At 38.0% G+C, this 26,651-nt stretch overlaps 5 protein-coding genes across 6 annotated transcripts; all 5 read right to left on the reverse strand.

Annotated features, from left to right (window-relative positions):
* Positions 1 to 5,773: 5,773 nt before the first annotated feature.
* On the reverse strand, positions 5,774 to 6,533 carry LOC104815030. Its single transcript, XM_010543316.1, has 2 exons — positions 6,187 to 6,533; positions 5,774 to 6,040 (listed from the first exon to the last, which is right to left on the reverse strand). Exons 1-2 carry the CDS (start codon positions 6,482 to 6,484, stop codon positions 5,994 to 5,996), a joined length of 345 nt encoding a protein of 114 aa, XP_010541618.1. The 5' UTR covers positions 6,485 to 6,533; the 3' UTR covers positions 5,774 to 5,993.
* LOC109116736 lies at positions 6,534 to 7,272 on the reverse strand. Its single transcript, XM_019202690.1, has 2 exons — positions 6,866 to 7,272; positions 6,534 to 6,713 (listed from the first exon to the last, which is right to left on the reverse strand). The coding sequence occupies exons 1-2, from the start codon at positions 7,218 to 7,220 to the stop codon at positions 6,706 to 6,708; spliced, it is 363 nt and encodes a 120-aa protein (XP_019058235.1). The 5' UTR covers positions 7,221 to 7,272; the 3' UTR covers positions 6,534 to 6,705.
* A 6,620-nt stretch (positions 7,273 to 13,892) lies between these two features.
* Positions 13,893 to 14,506, reverse strand: LOC104815148 (the record flags this gene model as incomplete). The annotated part of the gene is made up of 1 exon (XM_010543465.1): positions 13,893 to 14,506. A coding segment is annotated over one exon (363 nt), but the record flags the coding sequence as incomplete, so codon positions are not given.
* LOC104815031 lies at positions 14,440 to 17,142 on the reverse strand. Its single transcript, XM_010543317.2, has 3 exons — positions 17,021 to 17,142; positions 15,520 to 16,017; positions 14,440 to 15,060 (listed from the first exon to the last, which is right to left on the reverse strand). Exons 1-3 carry the CDS (start codon positions 17,088 to 17,090, stop codon positions 14,534 to 14,536), a joined length of 1,095 nt encoding a protein of 364 aa, XP_010541619.1. The 5' UTR covers positions 17,091 to 17,142; the 3' UTR covers positions 14,440 to 14,533.
* Positions 17,143 to 21,659: 4,517 nt separating this feature from the next.
* On the reverse strand, positions 21,660 to 26,462 carry LOC104815032 (carbon catabolite repressor protein 4 homolog 6). 2 transcript variants are annotated; one of them, XM_010543319.2, is made up of 15 exons: positions 26,253 to 26,462; positions 25,662 to 26,157; positions 25,394 to 25,560; positions 25,141 to 25,206; positions 24,845 to 24,897; positions 24,683 to 24,764; positions 24,517 to 24,563; positions 24,258 to 24,339; positions 23,935 to 24,027; positions 23,792 to 23,824; positions 23,616 to 23,704; positions 22,766 to 23,513; positions 22,590 to 22,675; positions 22,026 to 22,110; positions 21,660 to 21,922 (listed from the first exon to the last, which is right to left on the reverse strand). In XM_010543319.2, exons 1-15 carry the CDS (start codon positions 26,355 to 26,357, stop codon positions 21,860 to 21,862), a joined length of 2,295 nt encoding a protein of 764 aa, XP_010541621.1. In that variant the 5' UTR covers positions 26,358 to 26,462; the 3' UTR covers positions 21,660 to 21,859. The 2 variants fall into 2 exon arrangements, with proteins under 2 accessions (XP_010541621.1, XP_010541622.1); XM_010543320.2 differs by lacking the exon at positions 26,253 to 26,462 and having other exon boundaries at positions 25,667 to 26,044.
* Between the last annotated feature and the right edge of the window lie 189 nt (positions 26,463 to 26,651).

Genomic DNA, 26,651 nt, shown 5'->3' on the forward strand with positions numbered 1-26,651 from the left:
TCCTTGGAGAATTCAAAGCAACTTTCTGATCTTAAACTTGAAGAGGAGATCAGTGCTCTACAGGCACAAGAACAGAGAAGGGTGATGAGAAAAGATGAAACTTCTGAGGGAGCAATGAAGGCAAAGAAAGATCAAGGGAAATAAGTCTGATAAGAAGAAAGCTGGACAGAAGCAGAAATCCGATCAGTGGAAAAGTGGGTACTTCGACAGATTCTGATAAGAATTCATGAACTTCTGAGTCATGCAAACACTGCGACAAGGAAAATCATCCACATTGGAAGTGCTAGAAGAAAATGGAATGCAGAAAGTGTCACAAGATTGAACACGTTGAGAGGTTTTGCAGAAGCAAGTATACAAACGTAGGTGAAAATCAGAATGCTGATGCAACAGAGGAGGAACACTTGTTTGTAGCCTAGTGGTGTGCCTCTTTTTCTTTTGATCTTGTAAAAATACAGTTTGATGCTTTAAAGGTTACAGAATCAGAAGATGAACTTTGGCAGTAGAGATTGGGTCATTTCTATAATGAAGGCCTATCTTATATGCTGAAGCACAAGTTGGTTGAAAGGATACCTGATTTTCAGGTAGAATTCCGTACGTGTAGTGCTTGTGCTTATGGAAAGCAGATTCGAAGCATCGAAATGGAGAGCCAAAGAAGCGTTACAACCGGTTCATACCGATGTCTGTGGATCGATGCCAGTTGATTCATTCTTGGGAAGCAGATATTTTACCATCTCCACTAACGATTTTTCAAGGTCACATGGATATATTTCATGAAGGAAAAATCTGAAGCATATTTGCAAGGTTCAAGTTGAGACAAAAAGTGGGAAGAAAAAGAAGACTGTGAGATCAGACAATGGTACAGAATATACTTCGAGCATATTTAAATCAATCTGTGAAGAAGCAGATGTTAAGCACCAGTTTGCAATATCTTACTCACCACAACAAAACGGGGCGAGTGAGAGGAAGAACAGATCGGTAATGGAAATGGCACGGTGCTTAATGCATGAGAAAAATCTGCCAAAGACTTGTCGGGCCGAGGCAGCAAACACTGCTGTGTTTCTGTTAAACATGCTTTCAACCAAGTCTTTGGAGAAGAAGACCCCATATGAGATCTGGTTTGGATTTGAGCAATGTGAAGGTATTTGGGTGTGTCTGCTTATGCACTATTTTTCATGATCCTAGTAACCTACTGGTATGAAATCGGAGATGAACAACAACTGGAGAGTTGAATCAAAGATAGGGTTCAAACCTGAGATGATTTTTCACAGAAACAAAGGCATACCTGGAGACGACGGAGATGGAGAGGAGGAGGTTCAACCAGTGGCGAGCTTTCGGCAAAGAAAAGGCCCTAATCAATTCAACAGAAGAGGAGAATTAATTGACGAGTGGGGGAAGAGAGATTTAGGGTTTTTTTTTAAATTTTAATAAAGGTATTTTGTTCTTTTAATTAAAACGCGGGAATCACTATACATACACATGCATACATACATGTATATACAAATATATTTATATACGTAATATATACATATACATATATATATTGAAATCACTCATAACAAATATATCCAACGGTCTTTTTTGTATTTTCTAGCTTGGTTATGAAATATTTTTCATTCAACATAAAAAATCAATTATATCAAATTTCTAAGTTAAATATTTAAGTTGGAATTTTTGCTATAGAAAATTACTCTATAATAATTATCCAACTTAATAATTAAGTCTAATTATTTCGATAGGGCATATATATATATATACACAATTTATTTTAATATAATCTTTCTTATATTGACATCTTTTTTGTCGTGATGTTCAATTATGAATCGTCTAATAAATAAATTTGTACCTGCAGAAGTGGATGATAGCTGAAAAAGCCGAATCCTGTGCCAGCCCAGCTTCTACTTATTTACAACTTATTTAAGAAAATAATTAATTTATTCCTTTACCAAAAAAAACCTTATTAATTTATTTTTCTTTTTAAATATCTAATCACATTATTTAGGTTAAAGATGGTGTTATTGTTCCGTACAATCTTTAACTTGCCTTAAACGCGTAGATAAAGATTCGAGTTTCTGTCCCTCGAAGAACGACAAGGTTACATTTGTGGCCCTGACCGACCTCCCGTTGATATTGGCGGGAAAATTGGGAACCCTAACACGAGTCAACACGTCTCTATCCGAATTGACCAAGTAGAAATTCCCACATCAGCTTGTGGGACCCATTACATTTAAAGAACCCTGAGACGTAGTCAGTCGTCACATATGACGGCCCATGTGATAATAATACCAAAATGAAATAAAAATACAAGTTGGTAATTTTAAAATTGAAGGGTGAAATTTGAAATAGGCAAGGGAAACCGACGCGCAGGCGAAACGAAAGCGACGAAAGATGTTGAAATTCTAGAGTTTACTATTTTAATTTAATGGTATTTTCAACAATAAATATCTTTAATCTTTTTTTTTTTGCTTCGATCGATTTTCACCGCTAGAATATTGTAAAAGAACAAGTGAATTTCCCATAAACTATAAAAATTAATTATGAATTAATTTTGTTTGCATTAAGAATGATACGATGTGCTCGGTGTAAATCTAAGAGGCAGAAAAAGATGAATGGTGAAAAGCTAAAAAAAAATTACCCTATGTAATATTTAAAAGTTTTTAATTGGTAGATGATTTTGCATAACTGAAATGAAACATGAGATCCTTTGCTAATTGATTTTTATCGCACTCTTTTTTTTCCTTTTTCTAATGGGCCGCCTAAATTTTGTGGTAAATTCACATTGTGGGTTTTGACCACTAAGCCCAATAATGTAAAAAGTATAAAATAAAATGGACCTTATTTTAATGTTAATTAAATCTTTAGAACCCAAAGTATGCAGCAGGAAAATGAAATTCAACGTTGTGGTTTTGACCACTAAACCCAATAGTGTAAAAACTGTGAAATAAAATGGATGGATCTTATACTTTTATGTTAATTTGTTTAGAACCCAGAAGCCCAAATATGCAGTAGGAAAATTAAATTCACATTGTGGGTTTTGACCACTAGCCCAATAATATAAAAAGTATGAAATAAAATGGACCTAATTTAATCTTTAGAGCCCAAAGCCCAAAATAATCAATAGCCCCACATGGGAATGTAATTTTTTGGGTTGGGTTGATCAACCCAATAAAACCAAGACAAAATTTCAATGGGTTGGTTTGGCCCAATAAACCTAAATAAAACCCAATAAACCCATTTGACTAATTAAATCGTGATTATTTTATTATCTAATTCAATATTGACAGATCTTTTTGTGATATTTTATAAATAATTTAATTTAATTAAAATCATCACATTATTAAAATATAATGATAGTATTCAAATTATTTTTTAAAAATAAAAATAAATAAAATTTTAAATCTTAATTTCATTGGATAAAATTTATTAAATCTCAATAACTATCATCCGTATTATAAAATTTATTTATCAAAATAATTTATAGTATCAAAATTTATTAAATCCTAAAATTGTCATGACAATTTAGTATTTGAAAATACAAATATATTTTTTGAAAATTATATAATTTAAGTAAAAATTCTAATAAAGTGATATTGCATACGTAATGTAACCATAATATTAGTAAATCAAACACAAACCAGTCTTATACAATAATGTAATAATCCGAACATTCTTCTTAATCTAATCTAAAAATATAGTTGCCAAATCATCAATATTCTCATCACTGAAATTTTCCTCACCATTTATCAAAGATATCGGTGCAATTAGCACTATCGTTGTTTCCTTCGGACCATTTTACTTACTTCACACGTTCATGTAAAGCAAAATCAATCACTTTCAATCCTTCTTGCACAATAAAATTTAAAATATGTACACAATCGGACATGAAAATATTTTCCATCACATAACAACATCGAAAAAACCACCAAAGGCAGAATAAGATTCCAAATGGTGAAAAAAAGGTTAGAGAAATGCGCAAACTACCTGATCAGGCCTGAGGCAGACCGATTTGCCCCAACGCGATATGTTTTCGAAACAAATTTGAAGACCCAGAGATTAGATTCAACTACGACGCAGAAGAGAGGAGATGAGATGAGGCAACGACGGAGATGGTAATTAGTGTTTTAGGGTTTTTCGGGGGACAAATCACTCAAATATACCAAAAATGTCGCACCAATTTCTGAGATACACCACAAATATTTTATGTGAAATACATACGATGGTAGGGTGCCAACGGGGCAGGTTGCATCAATACAAAATGTCCAGGGTTTGTTCAAGTTGGAAATAATAATTTCTTGAGTGAACCTCTTGATACCACTAAGGACAAGACATTTATTCAGTTCACCATTCATCAGGTACTCTTCTCTTAGTTAAAATGCTTTTTTTCACTAATATTATATATATATATATATGATACTAAATGTTACGTGGGAAATTCCTTGACAATACTTTTCTATTGGTATGTACAAGGATCCGTCGACAGGAAATTGGTGGATTTCAGAAATATTGGACGACAAAAACACTAAGAGTGATATCGGTTATTGGCCAAAGGAACTGTTCGATGTATTAGGCAGCGGTGCTACATCGGTGGGATTCTCTGGCGTGGTCCGCGCTCCCCAAATGGTCTGAGCCCGCCCATGGGCAACGGTAACCTACCGAAAGAGAATGACCTTTATCACTTGGCGTTTTTCAGTAATCTCGAAATCATAGGAAAGGATTATTTCTCGGATAGGGCTGACAACTTTACGTTCAACAGGTTGATAGACAACAAGAAATGTTATGGTCTACACTATACCGGATTCGATAATGATGATGTCGGTGTCTACTTCACCTATGGCGGTCCAGGAGGAAATTCATGCGGTGTCTGAGTCCGCTTGATAATGTTTTCGATATAGATCCCTCATAATGAAATACATGTATTTCTCTATGCGTTCATTTGATTAATAAAACAGCTTTATTGGTAATAATGTGGATTTAAATTGGTTTATGTATTAATGGGCCTAAACGAAAATTCTCTTTCTTAATCGGATTATAATCAAATCCAAACCTCTCACTCTTACCTCATCTGAATTACGCACCCTCGAGCCAAATCGGAAGTTTTCAGACAAAGGCTCGTTCATGTAATATAATATTTTTTTTTTTGTTATGAAACAGAGTAAACAACAACAACAACAACAACAACAACAACAACAACAACAACAACAACAACAACAACAACAACAAGAGAAAAGAGAAAATACCTTCTTGTTATATCCTTAAACAACTAGACACACTTCAATATGTTCTAAAAATAGATAGCTAAATATTCAAATTACAAATTTTAGAAACTGCAGCATAATCTAACACATCTGGATCGCCTGACGGATAAAGTGGCAGCAATAGAGTGCCACAAGTAACACTACAATAAAAGTTATAAAGGCATCCACGATGATGGTTCAGAGATACCATTGTGTTCGGGGTATGAGGAGGAGTAGTAAAATGAGAGATACCTTGGGCAGTAAAAAAAGACCGTAAAGCAATGAATTCACCTCCATTATCGGTGTAGAGGGAGACAATGGAAGATGAAAATTTCGACTCGACCAATGATTTAAAACAAATAAAGGTTTCCCGAACTTGAAACTTATTGTGTTTAAGAGGATATAACCACAAATAACGTGTGAAGTGGTCAACAAATAAAAAGTAATATTTGAAACCATCAATAGAAAGAATGGGTGAAGTCCAAACATCTGAGAAAATAAGTTCGACGGGTCTAGAAGAAGAAATAGCGGACTCTGAAAATGGGAGTTTATGACTTTTATTACGAGAGCAAGAATCACAAAAAAGAAGAAGATGAATCCCGAGACAATGGTAATTTGAACTTGGACACAACATGACGGACAATAGAAAAAGACGGATGACCTAAACGATAGTGCCACTCAGACAACGAGGGCTTAAGACACGACAAAGAGGCATGAGGAGATGAGATGAAAGAGGAAGCCGACCACTCATACACACCATTTTTAAGCTTTCCCTTGAGAAGAGCCGCCCCCGTGTTTAGATCCTTCACCTGAAACGAATCAGAAAAGAATTCAACCGAGACCGAGTTAGAATCGTATAATCGGGAAACCAAAATAAGTTTCTTATGCATTGCCGGAACACAAATAACATGTGTAAGAGTTAGAGGGCGAGTCGAGGAAGAGGTCGAGAGAAAACCCGTATGTGTAATGGGAAGACTCGACCCATCTCCGAGAATCACTTCGTCACCACCGCGGTATGGGCTGTGCAAAGACAAGGACTCGAGATCCGACGTAATGTGATGTGAAGCCCCGCTGTCAACAAGCCAAGGAGAGGCATCGTACTGCTGCATAATCGTGTGATTAACACGGGGTTGCCAAGACCGAGGAGAATATGGCGGAAATGGTGAAGACTGAGGAGAGCCGCCGAGAATACGTGATGCAGAAATAAGCCGGAATTGAGGACACCGTTGAGCCGAGTGTCCCATGAACACCATAGGCTTGACACTTGCCGAGATAGCCACGAGAAGAGCCAAGAGTGGGGCGATGCATATGATGACCTCGGGGAGGACCATTGCCACGAAAGGCTGGTCGCGACTGTGGGTTGGTAACATTGGCCATGACAGGGAAGAGAGATGGCGCCACAACAGGGGAGATGGCAAGCTTGGCTTCATGGTGAAGCAATTTCTCATGAAGTTCTTCCACAGAGATAGGTGAGTCATTTGCCTGAACCATGTCGATGACAGGTTTGAAATCAACCGGCAAACACTCCAAGATGGCATCAAGAAGATCCTCAAGATCAAGAGGTTTTCCAAGCAGTGCAAGTTCATCAGATTTCGAGAGAATAAATCGCAAATAATCGTCGATAGACTACGAACCTTTGGTAGATCTTTTGATCTGATCCCTGAGTTGAAGAAGATGTCCCCGAGAGGCCTTGCCATATACCTTGGCAAGTGAAGCCCAAGCATCACGGACAGACCGCGAGCGTGCTACCATCGGCTGCAGGGGCAAGCTGATAGTGCCAAGAAGAGCAAAGAACAACAATCTGTCTTGTTGTCGGAAAGGTTCGAAGGCCGGATTTGCAACAAGAGAGTCATCACAAGAGATCATGGCTGCCGGAATAATGTTGCTGTCTAGAATGAAATATTCCAGATTGTGCCCTTCAAGGAGAGCACGAATTTGCACATTCCACATGATGTAGTTTGTGGAAGTGAGTTTTGTCACATTGGACATGTTGATGCTAACGAGGGATTGTTGCGGTGTTTGAGGATTAAAGGCAACAGAAGAGGACGTTGCCGAAGATGAGATGTTTTCGGTCGACATGGTGAGAAAAAGAGAGGATCACAAAGGAATAGGTGAGTGACGATGGCTAAGGTTTCGGGGAAAAAAATGTCGTTAGACAAGAAGCTCTAATACCATGAAAGTGTAAACGTATATCATGTGAAAGTGTAAACGTTCGAATGAATATTATTCAACAGATTGTACACATATATATACTCGTACATGTATGCTTTGAAGTTCGCATAACATGGTATTTACAAATATCATAAATATGAAGAAGATATTCCCTAGAGGAAGAATGTTGTTCCCATGACGTGGAAGTTACAACCATCATAAATATGGCCTAACAAATTTCTATACGAAATAAACTTTTTTTTAATATTCGAATGGGGCATGTGCCTCCGTATAGTTGCAAGTCAAGAATCTCCTGATGAAATAGAACGAAAGAGAGGGAATGATTCCTTATGAACTGAAAGATCGAGGAAGAAAGCCGGAGCAAGCAAACCCGAAGTACACCGGCGAGAGACAGGTAGGGGTATTTATAGAGTTGAGCTATAGGGTTTGCGCACATTCCACAACGGCTTTAAATTACAAATGTGTTGGTGTTATAAATTCATCACATTGCGTTTCCGCCATGACAAAGCTCTAAGTTCGAGGCTAAGAGTTTCATTTTTTAAGAGACAGAAAAATCTGGAAGCATTCTTGAACAAGACAAAATCAAATCTAGAAATCTATATTGACAACACACAATCGAAGAGTCAAAGGAGAAAAGCGAAGTAAACTCGAGCGTCGACAGAACCGGCGGAGCAAGAAGAACCTGCACGTAACAAGAAAACCGACGGTGAGAGACGATTTCGAAGACGGTATCCCAAAAGACAGAGTTGAAGCACAGAGAGATGTACGTGGAACGGAGAGGAGAGGAAGTCACGGCAGACAAACCGAGAGGCCTGGAGTAAAACGATTCCGGAAGTAATAGATCAAATTTTCGTCAAGGGGTTGAAGCACAGAGAGATGAGTGTGGTGGAATGGAACTCTTTTGGTTATATACATGTTTGGTTCTTATGGAGTTTAATTTTAAAATTTTGGTAGATAATTGTCGTACGGATGAGTTTGGCTTTGGATATTGAAGAAGTTACAATAAAACTAAATTATAAGATTTTAAAATATAGTTTTATTAGATAAACTGTACAAAAATTGTACGATTGAGAAAAATTATTTTATTTACGAAAAATCAATTCAACTATTATTGTTTAAAAAACAATAAAGCTAGTAATGGAAAATATATTTCTAATTAAAGGGATATCCACTTGTAAGTTCGTCAAAGAATATTCAATTAATCATATAATATAATTTTCTTTTGTTTTGGAACAAAGTCAAGATCAAGAAACAAAGAAGAAATCGGAATATACGTTCTTATTGCATTCTCAGACAACCATACATAAACATACACACTTAAATAGGTAGTTACATATTCAAATTACAAATTAGGATAAGTGAAATATAAATTAACAACACTTTTAGATCGTCGAACGAATATAGACGTATGACGTGCATGATGTAAATACTAACAGAAATAGGTTACCACAAATAATGATTCTATAAAAAGAAGAAATGTGCCCTCGAAGTAAATAGTGACAGTAAATGAATCAATCTAATTTAATTGAATACATTTTGATGAGTTTATATATGGATATCTCTTTTATTAGGAAAAGATTGTTTATTTCTACTTTGATTATTTCTAAAACAATAATAATTGAATTATTTTTTTTAATTTTAAAATTGATAATTATTAATCGTACAATTTTTGTACAATTTATAAAATAAAAAATTATGCATAAAGTCATCACAATTTTAAATTACAAATGTGTTGGTATTATAAATTCATCACATTGTGTTTCCGCCATGACAAAGCTCTAAGTTCGAGGCTAAGAGTTTTATTTTTTAAGAGACAGAAAAATCTAGAAGCGTTCTTGAACAAGACAAAATCAAATCTAGAAATCTATATTGACAACACAAAATCGAAGAATCAAAGGAGAAAAGGGAAGTAAACTCACAGTACGGAGAGAGGAGCGTCGACAGAACCGGCAGAGCAAGAAAAACCTGCACGTAACAAGAAAACCGATGGTAGGTGAGAGACAATTTCGAAGGCGGGTTCCCAAAAGAAAGAGTTGACGCACAGAGAGATGTACGTGGAACGGAGAGGAGAGGAAGCCGCGGTAGAGAAACCGAGAGGCCTGGAGTAAAACGATTCCGGAAGTAATAGGTCAAATTTTTGTCAAGGGGTTGAAGCACAGAGAGATGAGTGTGGTGGAATGGAACTCTTTTGGTTATATACATGTTTGGTTCTTATGGAGTTTTATTTTAAAATTTTGGTAGATAATTGTCGACGGATGAGTTTGGCTTTGGATATTGAAGAAGTTCCGAGGGCTGAGTAGGTATGGGACTACACAGTCTAAGATAATTTAAAGGAATTAATTGAGCTACTCATAGCAAAAAGATGCATCTACCTTTTCGGTTGTCCATCTCGAGAGAACTCCAAAGTTAAGCGTGTTGGCTTTGGAGTAGTCTTAGGATGGGTGACCTCTTGGGAAGTACTTTCCGGAATGTGTGCGAGTGAGGACAAAACATGCTAAAAAATCTCGTGTTGATGTGTGGAGACAGTTTTATCATTCCGTAGCGGCCTCGGGTCGTTACAAATGGTATCAGAGTCAGTTCTCTCCCAGTACGGTGTGGTTCGAGGACGAACCAGGCGGAAGCTGGTGGGCCTGTGACAGCCCAGGATACTGTAGGAGAGCGGAGAGTGATCGCCGGTAGGCCTGGGCACGGGTCGGATACCCGAAAAAATCGGGATATCCGGATTTGGATCCGAATTAGTCGGATATTATATTTTAGGATTTGGATTTGGATTTGAAACCTTCGGATACCCGGATTACGAGTATCCGATTTGATATTCGGATACTTGCGGATACCCGGATTCGAAATTGTTTATATAAAAAATCTACAGAAGAATCTAGAAAAAATCATAAAATCTATAATGAATCGAACAAACCATATAAAATCTGTAGTGAATCAAGTCTAAACACAAAATTTGAAAGTAATAAAGAATATATAATGAATCGAGTATTTGAAACTCCAGAATACTAACCCAAATCCTAACCATACAAATCCGCAATGAAATTTAAACAGAATATTTCAAGTATCGAAACCCAAACACAGAGAACTAGAGACAAAATTATAACCTCAGAAATCAAAACAAAAAATTTAGGATGAAAAATCAAAACGAAAACTCAAATAAAAAAGCCCTGAATACACATCCATACCTGTGGTAAACTCGACATACAACTAACCAAAAAAAAAAGATGAACGCTCAATGGTGGCGGTGAAGATGCAACGGCGACATCGATGGATATAAAAAATCGCAGAAGAGAAAAAATGGAGAAGAAAGGAAAGTTAGGGGAAAAGTTAGGGCAAGTTCTCGTCAAAAGTTACCGACAAAAGGTAAAGTTAATAATAGTACCACTAGCTTTTATAAATAATAAACATATAGATATATTATATATGCTATAAAAATATAAAATATAATGCTTTTTCTAATAATACCCGGGTATCCGCGGGTATCCGTCGAAGATATTTTTAATACCCGGATTTGGATTCGTCCCACGGATATTTACAAATTAATATCCGAATTAGATCCGTTTATAGTCGGATACCCGAAAATCGGGTATCCGCGAGTCGGATATCCGCGGATACCCGATTTTCGGGTATTTTTGCCCAGCCCTAATCGCCGGTGCAAGAGGCATGGACAATGAGCGGCTCCTAACGAGCTTCTGGGTTGGGGGTACAAGGATGAATCGAACGCACCGAAATGAGAGGGATCCGAGGGCTGTGTAGGTATGGGACTACACAGTCTAATATAACTTAAAGGAATTAATTGAGCTACTCATAGCAAAAAGATGCATCTACCTTTTCGGTTGTCCATCTCGAGAGAACTCCAAAGTTAATCATGTTGGCCTTGGAGTAGTCTTAGGATGGGTGACCTCTTGGTAAGTACTTTCCGGAATGTGTGCGAGTGAGGACAAAACATGCTAAAAGATCTCGTGTTGATGTGTGGAGACAGTTTTATCATTCCGTAGCGGCCTCGGGTCGTTACAAATGGTATCAGAGTCAGTTCTCTCCCAGTACGGTGTGGTTCGAGGACGAACCAGGCGGAAGCTGGTGGGCCTGTGACAGCCCAGGATACTGTAGGAGAGCGGAGAGTGATCGCCGGTGCAAGAGGCATGGACAATGAGCGGCTCCTGACGAGCTTCTGGGTAGGGGGTACAAGGATGAATCGAACGCACCGGAATGAGAGGGATCTGAGGGCTGTGTAGGTATGGGACTACACAGTCTAAGATAACTTAAAGGAATTAATTGAGCTACTCATAGCAAAAAGATGCATCTACCTTTCCGGAATGTGTTGTCCATCTCGAGAGAACTCCAAAGTTAAGCGTGTTGGCCTTGGAGTAGTCTTAGGATGGGTGAACTCTTGGGAAGTACTTTCCGGAATGTGTGCGAGTGAGGATAAAACATGCTAAAAGGTCTCGTGTTGATGTGTGGAGACAGTTTTATCATTCCGTAGCGGCCTCGGGTCATTAAAATGGTATCAGAGTCAGTTCTCTCCCAGTACGGTGTGGTTCGAGGACGAACCAGGCGGAAGCTGGTGGGCCTGTGACAGCCCAGGATACCGTAGGAGAGCGGGGAGTGTTCGCCAGTGCAAGAGGCATGGACAATGAGCGGCTCCTGACGAGCTTCTGGGTAGGGGGTACAAGGATGAATCGAACGCACCGGAATGAGAGGGATTCGAGGGCTGTGTAGGTATGGGACTACACAGTCTAAGATAACTTAAAGGAATTAATTGAGTTATTCATAACAACAAGATGCATCTACCTTTTCGGTTGTCCATATCGAGAGAACTCCAAAGTTAAGCGTGATGGCCTTGGAATAGTCTTAGGATGGGTGACCTCTTGGGAAGTACTTTCTGGAATGTGTGCGAGTGAGGACAAAACATGCTAAAAGGTCTCGTGTTAGTGTGTGGGGACAGTTCTATCATTCTGTAACGGTCTCGAGTCGTTACAAATAAGATATTGTTTGGGTCCCATATAATCACTTACTTGTTAGGATATTTGTGTTAATTAATCATTTAGGACAAAAGAATCGCTTAAAATGATGATTATTGAATGATTTGTTTCTTAATTAATTAATTTAATAAGTTGATAGGCTTAATTAGTTTACAATTCAATGGATTATTAAAAATTGTAAATCACAATATCCGCGAATCTGTATAAACTTTTATTCTCATAATACTCATATCACAACTTCTTAAAAAAAAAGCCCCCTATTATATAAAACGGCACCATTCTATTACCTTCTCCATACAAGAAAAATAAAATAGATGTAAGCGAGACCACTTCTTATAAAACACAACACAACAGCTCATTACTTCACTTGTGTCACTCTCCTATGATACGGTATACCCAAAGCCATCGAACACAAAACAAATCTCAGCCGTAGGATCGAAATCCTACGGCTTACGAACGCTCAAGACTTCACGCCGTCGATGACGGGTCCAGAGAGCGACGAGAAATCATCGTCCTCATGGCGTAGAACGATTCCGGAAGTAATAGGTCAAATTTCCGTCAAGGGTGGCCTAACAAGTTAAACCCTTTCGGGCAAATGCCACTGCTTTCATTTATTACAATTTACAAGGACATCAATAGTTTTTAGCAATCATTTATCCAAAACTTACAGTAATTTCCAAAATTAAAGCAAATAAAATGCAAAAACTCGTCAAATAATTTTTAATTAAACCATGTAGTTTGATTTTTAATATACAAGCTGTATAGAAAATTGTAGGACGGATGGTTATCAAATTTTTTAATCAAATTAATAACTTTAGAAACCCAAAAGGTTACCACGATTTTCAAAGAAAAAAAAAGGCGTTATCAAATTCTCATATAACAAATAGCATTATCTATCATTGGAACATATTGTATAAGGTGGTCAATATGTTAATTAATGATCATCTACACATAAATGGATATTGAGTTAAATTTATACGTCACCACCGATTCGACTAAACAATTCGACTACACAATTTACTAAAACAAATTTATTTTAAATTTATTGCAAAATTATTAACTTTTATTTAAACAACCATATTTACTATAGAGAGATATATACACACTATCTCTTATTTGATTCTTTAGATTTGACGGATGATGAGATCAACCGAGCGCTTCTCATTTAAATGTCTATCTAAATGTATCCCTAACCTCCTAAGTTTAAACAAAACTTAAATTTAAACGTATATTTTTGTTATAAAAAAAGTAGTGGATTTCTCGTAATAAGTATTAGGTTTGACTTTATCCCAATAATTTTGAATTATCCGATAAATAGGATGTTGTTTGGGTCCCATATGATCGCTGCCTTATCAGGATATTAGTGTTAATTAGATCATTTAGGACAAAAGAATCACTTAAAATGATGATTATTGAATGATTTGTTTCTTAATTAATTAATTCAAAATAATTTGTTATGCTTAATTAGTTTACAATTCAATGGATTATTAAAAATTGTAAATCACAATATCCGCAAATCTGTATAAACTTTTATTCTCATAATACTCATATCACAACTCCTTAAAAAAAACCCTATTATATAAAACGGCACCATTCTATTGCCTTCCCCATACAAGGAAAATAAAATAGATGTAAGCGAGACCACTTCCTATAAAACACAACACAACAGCCCATTACTTCACTTGTGTCACTCTCCTGTGATACGGTATACCCAAACCCATCGAACACAAAACAAATCTCAGACGTCGGATCGAAATCCTACGGCTTACGAACGCTCAAGAGCTTCACGTCGTCGATGACGGGTCCACAGAGCGACGAGAAATCATCGCTCCTCATGGCGTAGAACGTGCTGTAGAACATCACCCTCGTCCGGTTCGACGTCGCGACGAACCGCATGGCCGCCCGTTTGAACCCTCCAGTCCCACGGGACTCGTACGGGACCTTGAGCGTGTCCCGGCCGGCGAACGCCTCCACGATCATCGAGCCTTTGCACGCGTTACTGGCGTCTCCGACCGCAAAAGAGAGGACGTAGGTCTTGCCGGCTATGGTCCGAGCACAGCCCATTACTTCACTTGTGTCACTCTCCTGTGATACGGTATACCCAAACCCATCGAACACAAAACAAATCTCAGACGTCGGATCGAAATCCTACGGCTTACGAACGCTCAAGAGCTTCACGTCGTCGATGACGGGTCCACAGAGCGACGAGAAATCATCGCTCCTCATGGCGTAGAACGTGCTGTAGAACATCACCCTCGTCCGGTTCGACGTCGCGACGAACCGCATGGCCGCCCGTTTGAACCCTCCAGTCCCACGGGACTCGTACGGGACCTTGAGCGTGTCCCGGCCGGCGAACGCCTCCACGATCATCGAGCCTTTGCACGCGTTACTGGCGTCTCCGACCGCAAAAGAGAGGACGTAGGTCTTGCCGGCTATGGCCGGAGCCACTTGAGCTATGGCGCTCTCCTTGCCAGCCACCAGCTCGATGGCTCGGCGGCCCTGTGGGACCGAGAAGTGCTCGATGTCGATGTACTTGACGGCTTTGAGTGATTCGACCATCCAACCGGGTAATGGAGAGTGGTCGTCTTCTATGAACGGTGGGATCAAAACTCCCGTTGTCGAGTTCGGTAGCACCAATGGCCCTTCTTCGAATCCTCCGTTCTTTAAAACGTTCTCTGCCCACAACGAAAAAGAATGCGTTAATACAATTTTATTTAAAATTTTATAAAATTTACAAAGAAAATAAAATTTAAAAATTATGAAATGTGTGGCCCCATTTATAAGTAAATAGATCCGTCCATATACATATATATATATAGAGAGAGATATATATATATATATCACTACAAACCCACTCACGAACAAGTTCCGAAACACTTGAGAATAACCATTTCTAAACAAATTATATAAAGATATATGAACAAAATAACACCAAATTTTACCTCAAAGTATTTCACTATCCGCTCGATCACGGACTTTACTCTATCCATCCACCGTCTAATACCATTTCTAGTGAACTATCATTTGCACTTACATACATATACATATATATATATATATATAAAAGATATATGAACGGAATGACACTAAAAAACTTGGAAAACACATTTAATAAAAAAACGAAATAAACTTACTATTAGTAGGTCTAGGTGGATAAAGAGCCCTCATAGCCACGGCATCAATGAGAGGTCCACAAGCAGGATCCTCCTCGACACCGGGATTATGGATCACGACCTCGACGACCTCGGTCTCGGCCTGAAACGCCCACGCGTAGAGATCCCACCCGTAGCTACTGTACACCGTCTGTATCGGAATAACTCCCCAGTCGGGTGCGGCCGATATGTTGAGCCGCTCGTCCTGAGCGCACGTGCGGGCGGCGCTGAACGTGAGGGAATAGTACATTCCCTTTATGAGCCTAAGCCGCTGCTTGATCGAGGCCTCGTTGCCGAGCCGGATGGCGAACTTCCCGGCCGGGACGACGAGGAGCATGTCCCCTTGCTTCTGTCCCGATTTGATGTATTCCACGAAACCCGAGAGTTCCCAGTTCGGTATTGCCGACCTGTTTATCACTTGCGTTCCCTTCATGTCGGATGGCTTCGGTCCAAGCTCGAAGTCACCGTTCGGCAACATCCCTGCGAAATTACGAGATTCCCCTTAGATTTCGGAGTTTAGATTCTTTCGAGGATCTAGTAAAGTAACAATAATTAAAAACGGAATCGGGTGTAACGTAATGTAATGGATCTTAGGTTTTGTGAATATTGGAAAATTAATGATATCTGCACGGATTTTTTTTGTCTTATATAGACGGATTTAAGAATATAGAGATATCGATATCATGAAAATAAATATACTTTTAAAAGAAAATAGATGTCACGAAGAAAATAGTACGAGGGTCAAGTTGTTGTTTTTCTCTTCACCACTAGCTATATTATTTTTTTTATTAAAAAAAATAGGAATAATAGAGTGGAATAAATATTATAAAAAAAATACGTAAAAAGGGGGGGCACGTGAGGTGTCTGAGTCGGTCTAACTGGGCCTGTAAAAGAACCAGCTTTTTCTAACGGGTCCACTTTACCATGATTGATGGGATATGTCCAAAACCCTTGCCAGATGGGCAAAACCGTAAATTCATTCCCCCGAATACCCGAACTTGTGAAAACAAAAATCGATACGTATAAATATATATTCGAAAACTATATGCTATTTCCATGACCATCATCATCATTATCAAGGCAGTAGAAAAATCAAACAGATTGATTTTCGACATAAACAACCCAATACATATGCATTAGACAACCAATCGGTCCAACTATTATATTATTATTTATAATCAGACCAACGGACTAAAAAAAAAATTTAAGAATTCAACCGCTATAAACAATATGTATCATAAGAAGAAGCAGAAACAACCGAGTTTAAAGATGATTTCAATTTGAAACCTCCCCATTTCTACCATTATTTAGACTTATTCATGATAATAAGAATCTATAGATACACTCAATTGATGTACTCCGACCAATATCGATAGGGTTTATGAAGCAGTGCACTGTAATATATATAGTATGTGTGTCTCTGTGTCTCTATATATATATGTGTATGTGTGTAACTATATATATACACACGAATTTAACGTACCGTCGTGGAAGCATGAGGCGGTGGTGAGGAGGAGGAGCACGGCGGCAGGCAAAACGACGACGGTTCGCATTTTGTTGATATGGAGAGAGAAGAGTGTGTGTGTTTTTTGTATGTTATGATGAAATGAAGAGGGGCGAATATTGCTTATATTGATTTCTGAATATGAAAGTACCACTGGGTTTGGGGGGAATTTACGAGGTTGTGCCACTGGTTCTAGCGAGCGTATCCACGTGGGACCCTGACTTCACTCTTGCAAAAGATATGGAATTGCGAGGCCCAGAGAGTAATTAACGGAATCATCGATTAAAATTATACATCAGTTTATTCTCGAGATTATTCCCAAATCTAAAGGTTTTGTTTAGTTTTGATGATATATATATAATGTGTATATATATTTAGTTTCGTTAGATTTCTTTTAAAAAAATTTGATATCAAATTAAAGACCAAAGACAAAACCCGAGATGCATTTTACTTTTGGTATTTTTAATGTCGAAGTTTGATGCATATCCACATGGTTTGGATCTCCATCGGTGCTTATAAGGACACACTGATACAAAGACATTGATCCCATGCACGTGTTTTTCTTGCGTGTTCGGTGTGATAGATCATTTTTTTTAGGGTAAAACCCCTAAAAAATCTATAACTTGCAAAAATATATACAAATAATCATTCAATTTGAAAAACTATCATTCAATCCCCGAACTTGTAACTTATCACTGAATAAAACCTCAAACTTGCAAATTATTACTCTAATAAACCTTTGACCTGTTTGACCACAATTTCAGGCGATCGGAAATCCATGTATTAACGGATTATTGATGTCATCTTATACACGTTATCAATTTTAATTTAAAAAATGACATCAGCAATCCGTCAATACGTGGATTTCCGATCGTTTGAAATAATGGTCAAACCGGTCAAAAGTTTATTAGAGCAATAATTTGCAAGTTCGAGGTTTTATTCAGTGACAAGTTATAAGTTCGATGATTAAATGATAATTTTTCAAATTGAAGATTTATTTGTATATATTTTTGAAGTTAAAGGTTTTTTAGGAGTTTTATCTTTTTTTTTTTTTATGTCAACACTTATTTTAAAATCGATACAATGGGTATATATTTTTAACACGTGTTATAACATTATCTTCATAAAAAAAACAGTTATTATGTCAAATTTTAGCAAACAGATAGATTATCGAACAGAAGAAAGATGACATGAATCATTAAATGCATGATATCAAATGATCACAAAGGAAGGGCATTGTGGACATTTGGAACAGTGGCCCGTGCAATTATATCAGGGGGGGGGGGGATTGTGTTCTATGCATAAACTGTTCCCCGTCACTTCTAATTGATTTGTCTCTCGTGGGGTTTTTTTAATTTTATAAAATAAAGTTTGATATATGAAATAATAATAATAATAATAATAACATGCCACCGAATCTTAGCGTATGTACATTTCCCTATGTCGGTCACAGGAAAAACCCTCTGGATTACGTCTTTGTTCTCATCCCTTAAACCCCCAAACAAGGATGAAATACATCAGACAAAATCATGACATATGCTTATATTGATACATTCATTATATACACACAATACGACGAAAACGATGATAAAATTTGGTCGCAAGCATACAGTGGATAAGATTCGAACTACAATCTTATCAATGCCCTTATAACACCAATGTCATATGTTTGTGTATGCATGTGCATTACACATCAATATTGAACAATTATGGCCGTAAAATATTTTACGACGACCGTCTGAGTTAATAAGCAAATCATATTTTGTTTTTAGTTATACTTGATAGATAATGGATACTAATATAAGCTTTTTAATTTAATTATTTTCCGTTTGACCGCAAGGAAAAGGGAGAGAGACAACACCCCCACATGCACGATCATTTTTTTAAAAAAAAATTCTTTTTTTATTTATTTTCCGGACACATGCACGTTGGTTTTGCACTTGTCAACATCAAACTAAATCGCGAATCATTACGTGGTAATTACACCAACCCTTCGAAATCAAATCATGCGACCGACTTCTCTCCAAAATCAAAGATGATTATGCGAAATGATATTTATATAAAGTGGGCCTAAAACAATATTTATAATATCTCAAAATGGTGTTATTTAACCAATTACTATGATAATTTTTAATTACAAAAGAGACAAGAGACGGTAGAGAGAGAGGGGAAACGTGGGTGGGGGCCGAAAAATGGGAAGATGAGAGAGAGAGGTAATAAAGGCATGATCGTGGCTCTGTCTCCTCCTCTATATACACTCCTTTTACTCCACCACGGGCCCATTGGGCCGACTTACATGTAAAACCAAATACAGACAAAACCCATTGTATATATATATTTTTTTATTATTTCAATTTTAAAAGATCCATACAAAAAAATTAAAATAATGAATTTTAATAGATGCAGCAGAAGGCCACGTTTCTCGCAACACCTTATGATAAATTCCAAAAGAGAACTGATCTCACACCATTGAAATATAAGGAGAAAACGACAACAAATATAATGAATCTAGTTTTAAAAAAAAGGATACAATAATAAAAATAAATTATGCGTTATTGTCTTTTGCACCAGAAAAAGGCTTGCAGTCCTTAATTTCATGAAACGGTGAGGCTGACGGAGAAAAGGATATGTTCCGTTACAGATTTAACGGCGGATCGACGTTTGACGTGGCCTACGTTTAAATCCAACGGTCCCTCGTCATCCCCCCCACCACATGCGACTTACACCCGTCCAAGGTCTCAATCACGCGACACGTGTGTCAGTGGTAACGGGAAACGGGGTCGATCTTAACTATCTTTGGTTCGGTAATGTTTGTACAAAAAAATATATAGTTTCTCTGTTTAATATTATCACCCAGGAAAACAAAATATATATTTATTGCTACATTTAAAATAGGGTAGTAATTTTAGTTACTGATTGAATATACGAACCAAATTGAATTGAATAAAATAGAAATATAATCAAATAAAATATAATATAAAAATCGAACGGTTAAAATTTTTCTAAATCTGAAAAAATCGAATTCGAATTGAATCGAATAAAAAAATAACTAGAAAAAAATAAAATTTTCTTTGTTAAAAAATCTATAAATAAAAAATAAAATGCAAACCAAACCGATATAAAGTTAATATAAAAATCGAATAATTATAGTTTTTTATAACTGAATTAACTAAACCGATTATAATCTAACCGAACCGAAATCTGAAATAGCCACATATAAAGAAAAACCGGAGTAATTCCTAACCAACACATAAACTACTTGGTTAAGTCATAGTTCTAACCAATTTGGTTAGATCCGGTTCAACTTAGCAAAACATCTCACCCATAAACCGAAATCCGGAATTCGAGATTTTCCGCGTTTGAGATATGATCAGATTTCGTAAACGTGGCCAATCAGTCACACATCAACTTTCAAATGTTTTTTTTTTCCTCACTTATGTGATATATATCCGACATGTTTCACCATGTTGTCTAATCTGAATAACTTTCCATTACATCAAACATCATATAATCATGAAGTTAGAGATTTAGAATCAAAAGGTTGTTAAAATGGCTGAAGCAAAAGATGCAATCAATAAGTAAAACATTAGCTGGCAGTCTTGTCGCCGATTTTAATATGAAGGGTTTAAGTCTCTCATTAATGGTTTAGGCCCTCGTGGGATTGTGATTTCTAACATGGGAATGTCGCATATCGTTTTATACAAACACGATATTAGTAGGAGTTAGTTCTTCCATCTACGATATTTTCCAAAATACAATTATATGACATTCGACACTCGAACTAACATGTGAATATATATCATATATGTAGCGTCTTACGAATATTACGAACGTTTAAACTGTTCACATTGTTCAACATGAGATCTTTTAACATGATTTGGAATTCTTTCGGGATACATAATAGAAAAGATAGATGCATCTTATTAGTATCAATTCCTTTAAATTATCTTAAACTTCATACCTATAAATCTCTCGGATCCTTCTTATTCTGGTGCGTTTAATTCGTCTCAAGCCTAGGAACGACTCCTGTTCCATGCTTTTTTTTGCACCGACGGTCATTCTTTCGCCATCACCGGTGACCAGAATGATAAAATATAGATTAACGAAGATTATTCCGCATCGACTTATTTCTTATAGTCACGAGGCCTATGCAAAAAAAAAATGTTCACATGAATGATGAATACCTTGCAGACTCGAGTTGGTTTTATGATGGTAAAAGATATGTAATTATATAAATGCCTATAATGTTTGGTTTGAATGGACTGGTTTCGCTGTGGAGTTTGTTAAATAGCTCAATCAAAGCTTTGTTACAACGCAATCGTATGTGTAAGTAACAGTAAAAGGGACCATCGAAACAGCCAAGAGGATTCAATCCATTTCATGTCTAATATATATTGTGCTATCTATCGACATCGCATTTCACTCATTCGAACTATTGATTTCATTACAAATTGTCAAAGCTAATCCACATTTCTCTACGAATTATTTGGATCTCATGTCCCTCGCCTTTCGTGATGGTCAGAACAAAAGAGAGGAACTGGGACTTGCTTCAATGGCATTATTCGGGCGGAGACGAAATAACTCTTTTGAATTATTTAGCAAGAACTCTGGATATATATACACATATATATATATATATATATATTATTCGGGTTGTTTATTTTATTCGCGTGAATAAAAATACCTAAAGAAAAACATGCAGACAGAAAATAAATAATTGTTTTTAAAAAAATGAGGGAAAAAAAAAACAGGTCGAACAAATCCAGTTCTTCTTCCCATAGACACCGGATAAAATTACTCAAAGGGTCATCGCCGGGATTAGACTGATTCCTCGGTGAAAGCGAGCTCGGAAACAAGGGCCACGTGATCGCTCCCCCATTTCTGATACAACCAGTAAAATATCAGCTCTATCTATGTATGACACACAAAATGACGAAGCTAAAGTTCGGATTCTAGGACTTGGAGCAGGAGGAAAAAACTGTACCGGGGTCGGGAAGCCGGGCGTCCACTGCATGGCTTGTTTCGGCATCGGAGCAAGCACTCGAACTGTTTCCAGGCCCTGGGAACGCCTACACCAAATTTGAAACAAAAGATACAGAAATTCTCAATACAAGTCACCCTATATATATACATGCAAATGCAATACGACAATTTTATGGAACTTGTTAAGTCATCAGCAAGAGCGGGAAACTGTCCAGAAGCTAAAAGGTTTCCATACAATCAAACCAAAAATGGTGCAGGAACTTGTTTTATGGTGTTGGAAATCGAAGTAGTGGTGGCCGGAAAACACAGCCATATTCCGATTTTGGTTTATGTTTTTCAATGTGGAAGGGTTTCTCGAAGGTCCAAAGGCATTTTCCCATTAGTTACATCCAACAAATCCTTTATGAGACCATCAATGGACATACAGGCAAAAGAAAAAGATCATTTCAGTGATTCGGTTCATCATCTCGGGGTTCTCAGATATGTTTTTTTTCTCCTCTTACAGCCATGATTACGAAAACACATGAGCAAAAAAAAAACTAGTGTTTTTGGTTAGAACGCTCACCATATATAATCGACTGTCCCCATGAAACATCTGTTGTAACTGGTCACTTCAGGCTCTCCATTTTTGTCTCTTGTGTTTGTCTTGCCCTAAGCAACATTTTCAACAGCTTTTAAAGTAATTCCCTTACCAGGAGACAGAAATTGATTGAAGCCTGAGGGGAAAAAGAATAGTAATACCTCTACTTCTGTGTAAGTGCTGGTTAGATGTAAGGGGTGTTCAATTGCTGTTCTTTCCTGGTCACCTGTTGCTGCTGCTATCTCCATTGGAGTCCATGAGGATGAATCATACGGAATTTTCTCCTCCTTGAAAGTTTCAGATTCCAATTCAGGTGACAATTCACTCAGAACATCAAGACTGTGACCCGAGTCATTGTTGTGCAGTTCGGCCAAAAAGACGTCACGATCTTCTCCTAAACCCTCACTTTCTCTCAGAGTTTCATCCGGTTTGTTCAAATCTAAGTCCCCTAGTTTCACCCCCAACAAAGCATCAACCTCGACAGACACAACTGACAAGATATTCTCATCCTTGGCAAACATTTCCGGGGGAGACTCTCCAGTAGCAGAAGCAAAAGAAGTTTCTGAGAATTCCTCTTTTGAAAACGTTTCAGTGTCAGAAGCATGTAGAAAGTCTGGGTCTGATTTGCATGTTGAAGACAGATCTTCGGCCACAAAGGGCTCTCCATTGCCGTCGGATTCTCTATTTTTACTTTCTGTGGTACCATCTGACCCAAGTTCTTCACCTGGTGATACCTGGTCTGAATCAGCAAATGCTTGGGAGTTGACAAGAATCTTTTCAGCACAATGAAGTTCAGATGTGCTTCCGGGAGGAGCCTTTTCACCCTCCTTGTTGCTGACAGTCTGGGCATCCGAAACTGAATCCAATGACTGGAGTTCAACTTGTGGAGATTTTATCGTAGCCGGATACCTGGAACACTGGGCAAGCTTGTCAATCATCACGATAATATAGAATTACAGAACAAAGCTCCAAAGTTTACGTGATGTTCCAAAATTAACAGCTCATAATTACCTCAGATAAAGATTTTCTGGCCTTGATGGACGAATAATAGCAGAATCTTGTCCAGAGACTTTGTCTCTTGCCAGTGCAGACAAATCCAACTGTAAAGACATCATAATGCAACCTGAGCCATATACGTGTAGTTGTCTCATACGGATCAAAGATACACCTAGGTGCTAAAGCTTTACCTTCTGCTCCAAAATAAAGTTGTACAACGGACTCTGCACAAAGATAAAGAACAATATTACCCATGTGTTCAATCACATTTTTAGTACAGATAGTGGTGAAACTGAACAGTAGAAAGCTGGAGCTAAAGATGCAAATGGAGAACCTTAGGGGTGCAATTGAAATCTCCACACAAAACAACAGAAGCATTATCCCAGAGTTTGGAAACCGCGTGAGCTCTCTCCAAGAGTGTTCTGACCTGTAGAGCAGGGAAAGTAAAATCATAACGGACTATCAATAGCCACATAAACGCAATTGAACAAAAGAACAAAATTACTTCCATCAGATAGAAGTGCCATGCCCCATGAATTCGGCTCAACACAACCAATAGAAACTTCCAATCGACTTTTATCAGCTATGATAGCAAAACAAGGAATAAACTAGCGTAAAGATTCACTAAACTAGTGTACAACAAGTAATGGAAGTTACCTGGCCAAGTTTAATTTCTCCTCTCTTAGGATTGTAAAGCACATGAATATTACATACCACAACTCTGTGGGAACCAGCAGAGCTGCACATATAGAAAACCATATCACTTCATACAGTCCCATACAATATATTCCATCAATAATACCACTAAAGACGAGACCACATAAACCACATTTCCTGTTCAACAGGGAACATCGGGTCACAAAACTATGCAACCATAATGTCTCCCCACAAACATTTGTAGATAATATTAGGTTACCTTTCTGATGCAGTGACCCCATTCTTGCTTGTACGTGAATTCAACAACTGATCAGAAAAAAAACGATGAAATTACAAAAAACAAAACAACGAAAAAAAGAAAAGAAGGAAAGCACAACTAATCTGACACGTAGATACGTAATTCTCAAATCAGACATTTATATTACCTCAAGCACGCATATCTGAGCAACATTGTCCCGGAGACCAAGCTTATTGAACTGGATGCTTTCCTCATGAACCAACTTGAATCTAAAAAGGAAATATCAATGAGATTCCACATGAGATACCAAACTGAACCTCATAAAGAAGACCAAACAAAAATACCAAACCTATTTGATCGCCAAAACATTGCACAGCCGTCAATAGCATTGCCAGTCCGCATCTACAATTTAAGCAATCAGTTAGCACCATTAATTGAACCTTGTTATTTTTACATTCTTGACATATATCAGTTGATCTTTACTCTGAGAGAATCAAGGGGCAATACAAATAAAAAAAACATGTTCAAACTACAAAGATTTTACCAGCTGAAGAAAGAATCACTATTGCATGGTGGCAAGCTATTTAATAAAGATCAAACCCAAAAAAATATTTCAAGAAATCCTAATATGTATGTATATAATACCTTCCAAATGCTGCTATACCCTCGGAGTTTCATCTCCTCCTCTAGGTCCTGAAATCTGTCAACTTCCTGAAACATGCAAACGACCACAACCATGATATGCATATTACACTAAAGATTATTGCTTACGCAGAAAATAAGTATTCCATCCTCGATGAGAGCAAGCACTGAAATCCACGAGCAACCAAGAATGCAAAACTTGTAAAACTTTGGCAAATTCAGACGATTTACACAGACAATCAGCAAAAGCAACAACCTGAAGGCACATTATATCTGCAGACCATAGGCCAAGCTCGAAGATAATTCTTCTCTTTCTGGATTCCCAGCCCAACATATTCCTTGGTATGTGAAAGTAAAGCTTTCCCCGGTGATCATTTGCAAGGTAATCAGCCAAGATATTATAAGAAAGAACAACGAACTTTTCTGCAATACAAAGAATTTATCAAGTCATCAAACAAGTACAAATGTATTACCAACTAAAAACGAATGCATTTAAAAGTTTAAAACTCTAATGCAAAAGTTACCGGACCCAGAAGGCAGAGCCGTTTTGGCGAATTCCCATTCTCGGTAATCAGAAGGCTTCGACCGTGGTTGATGACGCCGCGGCAGAGGAGGCCGGAAAACCTGGTTTTGATAGTAGAACGGCGGCGGAGGCCAGGCAGCATGGCCTTTATTTTCCGGCGAACCATAAGGCTGGTGATGAAACGGTTGCCACTGATTTCGCGGCAGCGGAGGCCGGGAAACCAGGTTCTGATCAAACGGCAGCTGGTGAAACTGTTGCGGCGGATGAGGTTGCCGAGGGCGTTGACCATGGTTATTGAAATGATGAGAACGAAGCGAAGGTCGGTGATCGAGATTCGAGTGGCCTTGAGCTCCGCCGCCGTGCCGCATACCTAGGTTGACATCGTGCACTGACTGGAAATGCGAGTCTCCAGTCACAACTTGATCTCTTCCTGCTTCGTTGTGAGGACGATCAGAGAAGGTTCTCCGGCCTCGGCCTCGGCTCCAGCCCCCTCTGTACTGCTCCAATTAGAGCAAACAAATCCTCTGTCAATCGAAATAATGCAACCTAAATCAAGAGTGAGAGCTTGTGAGAGGGTCTATACGAATACTACCGGAGGACGATTGGACATGGCGGCGACGGAGGCGGATATGGCGGCGGAGGAATCGGAAATTGCGGCGAAGGGGAGGAGTTGGACGATGGAGTGTGAACGCCGCATCGATCGATCGCGAGAGAGAGACAGAGAGGCTCACCTCACGCGTGCGGTTTTGTGACGGGTGCATTGACCAGTGTGTCGGAGTTCTGTCATCGCCACGCCATCGTCACGATGAGCAGAAAACCCTGAACATAAATGCCGTTTTCATATTTCAGATTTACACAGCTTTCTATAATGTATTGGAAAGACGGCACGCAAGCGCAGAAAGACGGCACGCAGTGCACTTAGGAATTAAACAATCACCTTCCATGGGCAACATCCGAGTTCTTCAGAATTCAACATCTTATTATAGAGAAC

The sequence above is a fragment of the Tarenaya hassleriana genome, unplaced genomic scaffold, assembly GCF_000463585.1.
Source record: "Tarenaya hassleriana unplaced genomic scaffold, ASM46358v1 Cleome22, whole genome shotgun sequence".
Classification (NCBI taxonomy): Eukaryota; Viridiplantae; Streptophyta; class Magnoliopsida; order Brassicales; family Cleomaceae; genus Tarenaya; species Tarenaya hassleriana.

Excerpts from the sequence above, each read along its gene's own strand:
- LOC104815031 (XM_010543317.2), bottom strand. The coding sequence starts at position 17,090 with ATGCGAACCGTCGTCGTTTTGCCTGCCGCCGTGCTCCTCCTCCTCACC. Across the intron at positions 16,018-17,020 it reads CGCCTCATGCTTCCACGACG|GGATGTTGCCGAACGGTGAC; the intron begins GTACGTTAAATT and ends GTAATTTCGCAG. Across the intron at positions 15,061-15,519 it reads TCCACCTAGACCTACTAATA|AGAACGTTTTAAAGAACGGA; the intron begins GTAAGTTTATTT and ends CGTTGTGGGCAG.
- LOC109116736 (XM_019202690.1), bottom strand. The coding sequence starts at position 7,220 with ATGTCCAATGTGACAAAACTCACTTCCACAAACTACATCATGTGGAAT.
- LOC104815030 (XM_010543316.1), bottom strand. The coding sequence starts at position 6,484 with ATGGTGTTCATGGGACACTCGGCTCAACGGTGTCCTCAATTCCGGCTT. Across the intron at positions 6,041-6,186 it reads TCTTCCCATTACACATACGG|GTGAAGGATCTAAACACGGG; the intron begins GTTTTCTCTCGA and ends GATTCGTTTCAG.
- LOC104815032 (XM_010543319.2), bottom strand. The coding sequence starts at position 26,357 with ATGCGGCGTTCACACTCCATCGTCCAACTCCTCCCCTTCGCCGCAATT. Across the intron at positions 23,514-23,615 it reads CCAGAAAATCTTTATCTGAG|GTATCCGGCTACGATAAAAT; the intron begins GTAATTATGAGC and ends CCAGTGTTCCAG. Across the intron at positions 22,676-22,765 it reads GCACTTACACAGAAGTAGAG|GGCAAGACAAACACAAGAGA; the intron begins GTATTACTATTC and ends AATGTTGCTTAG.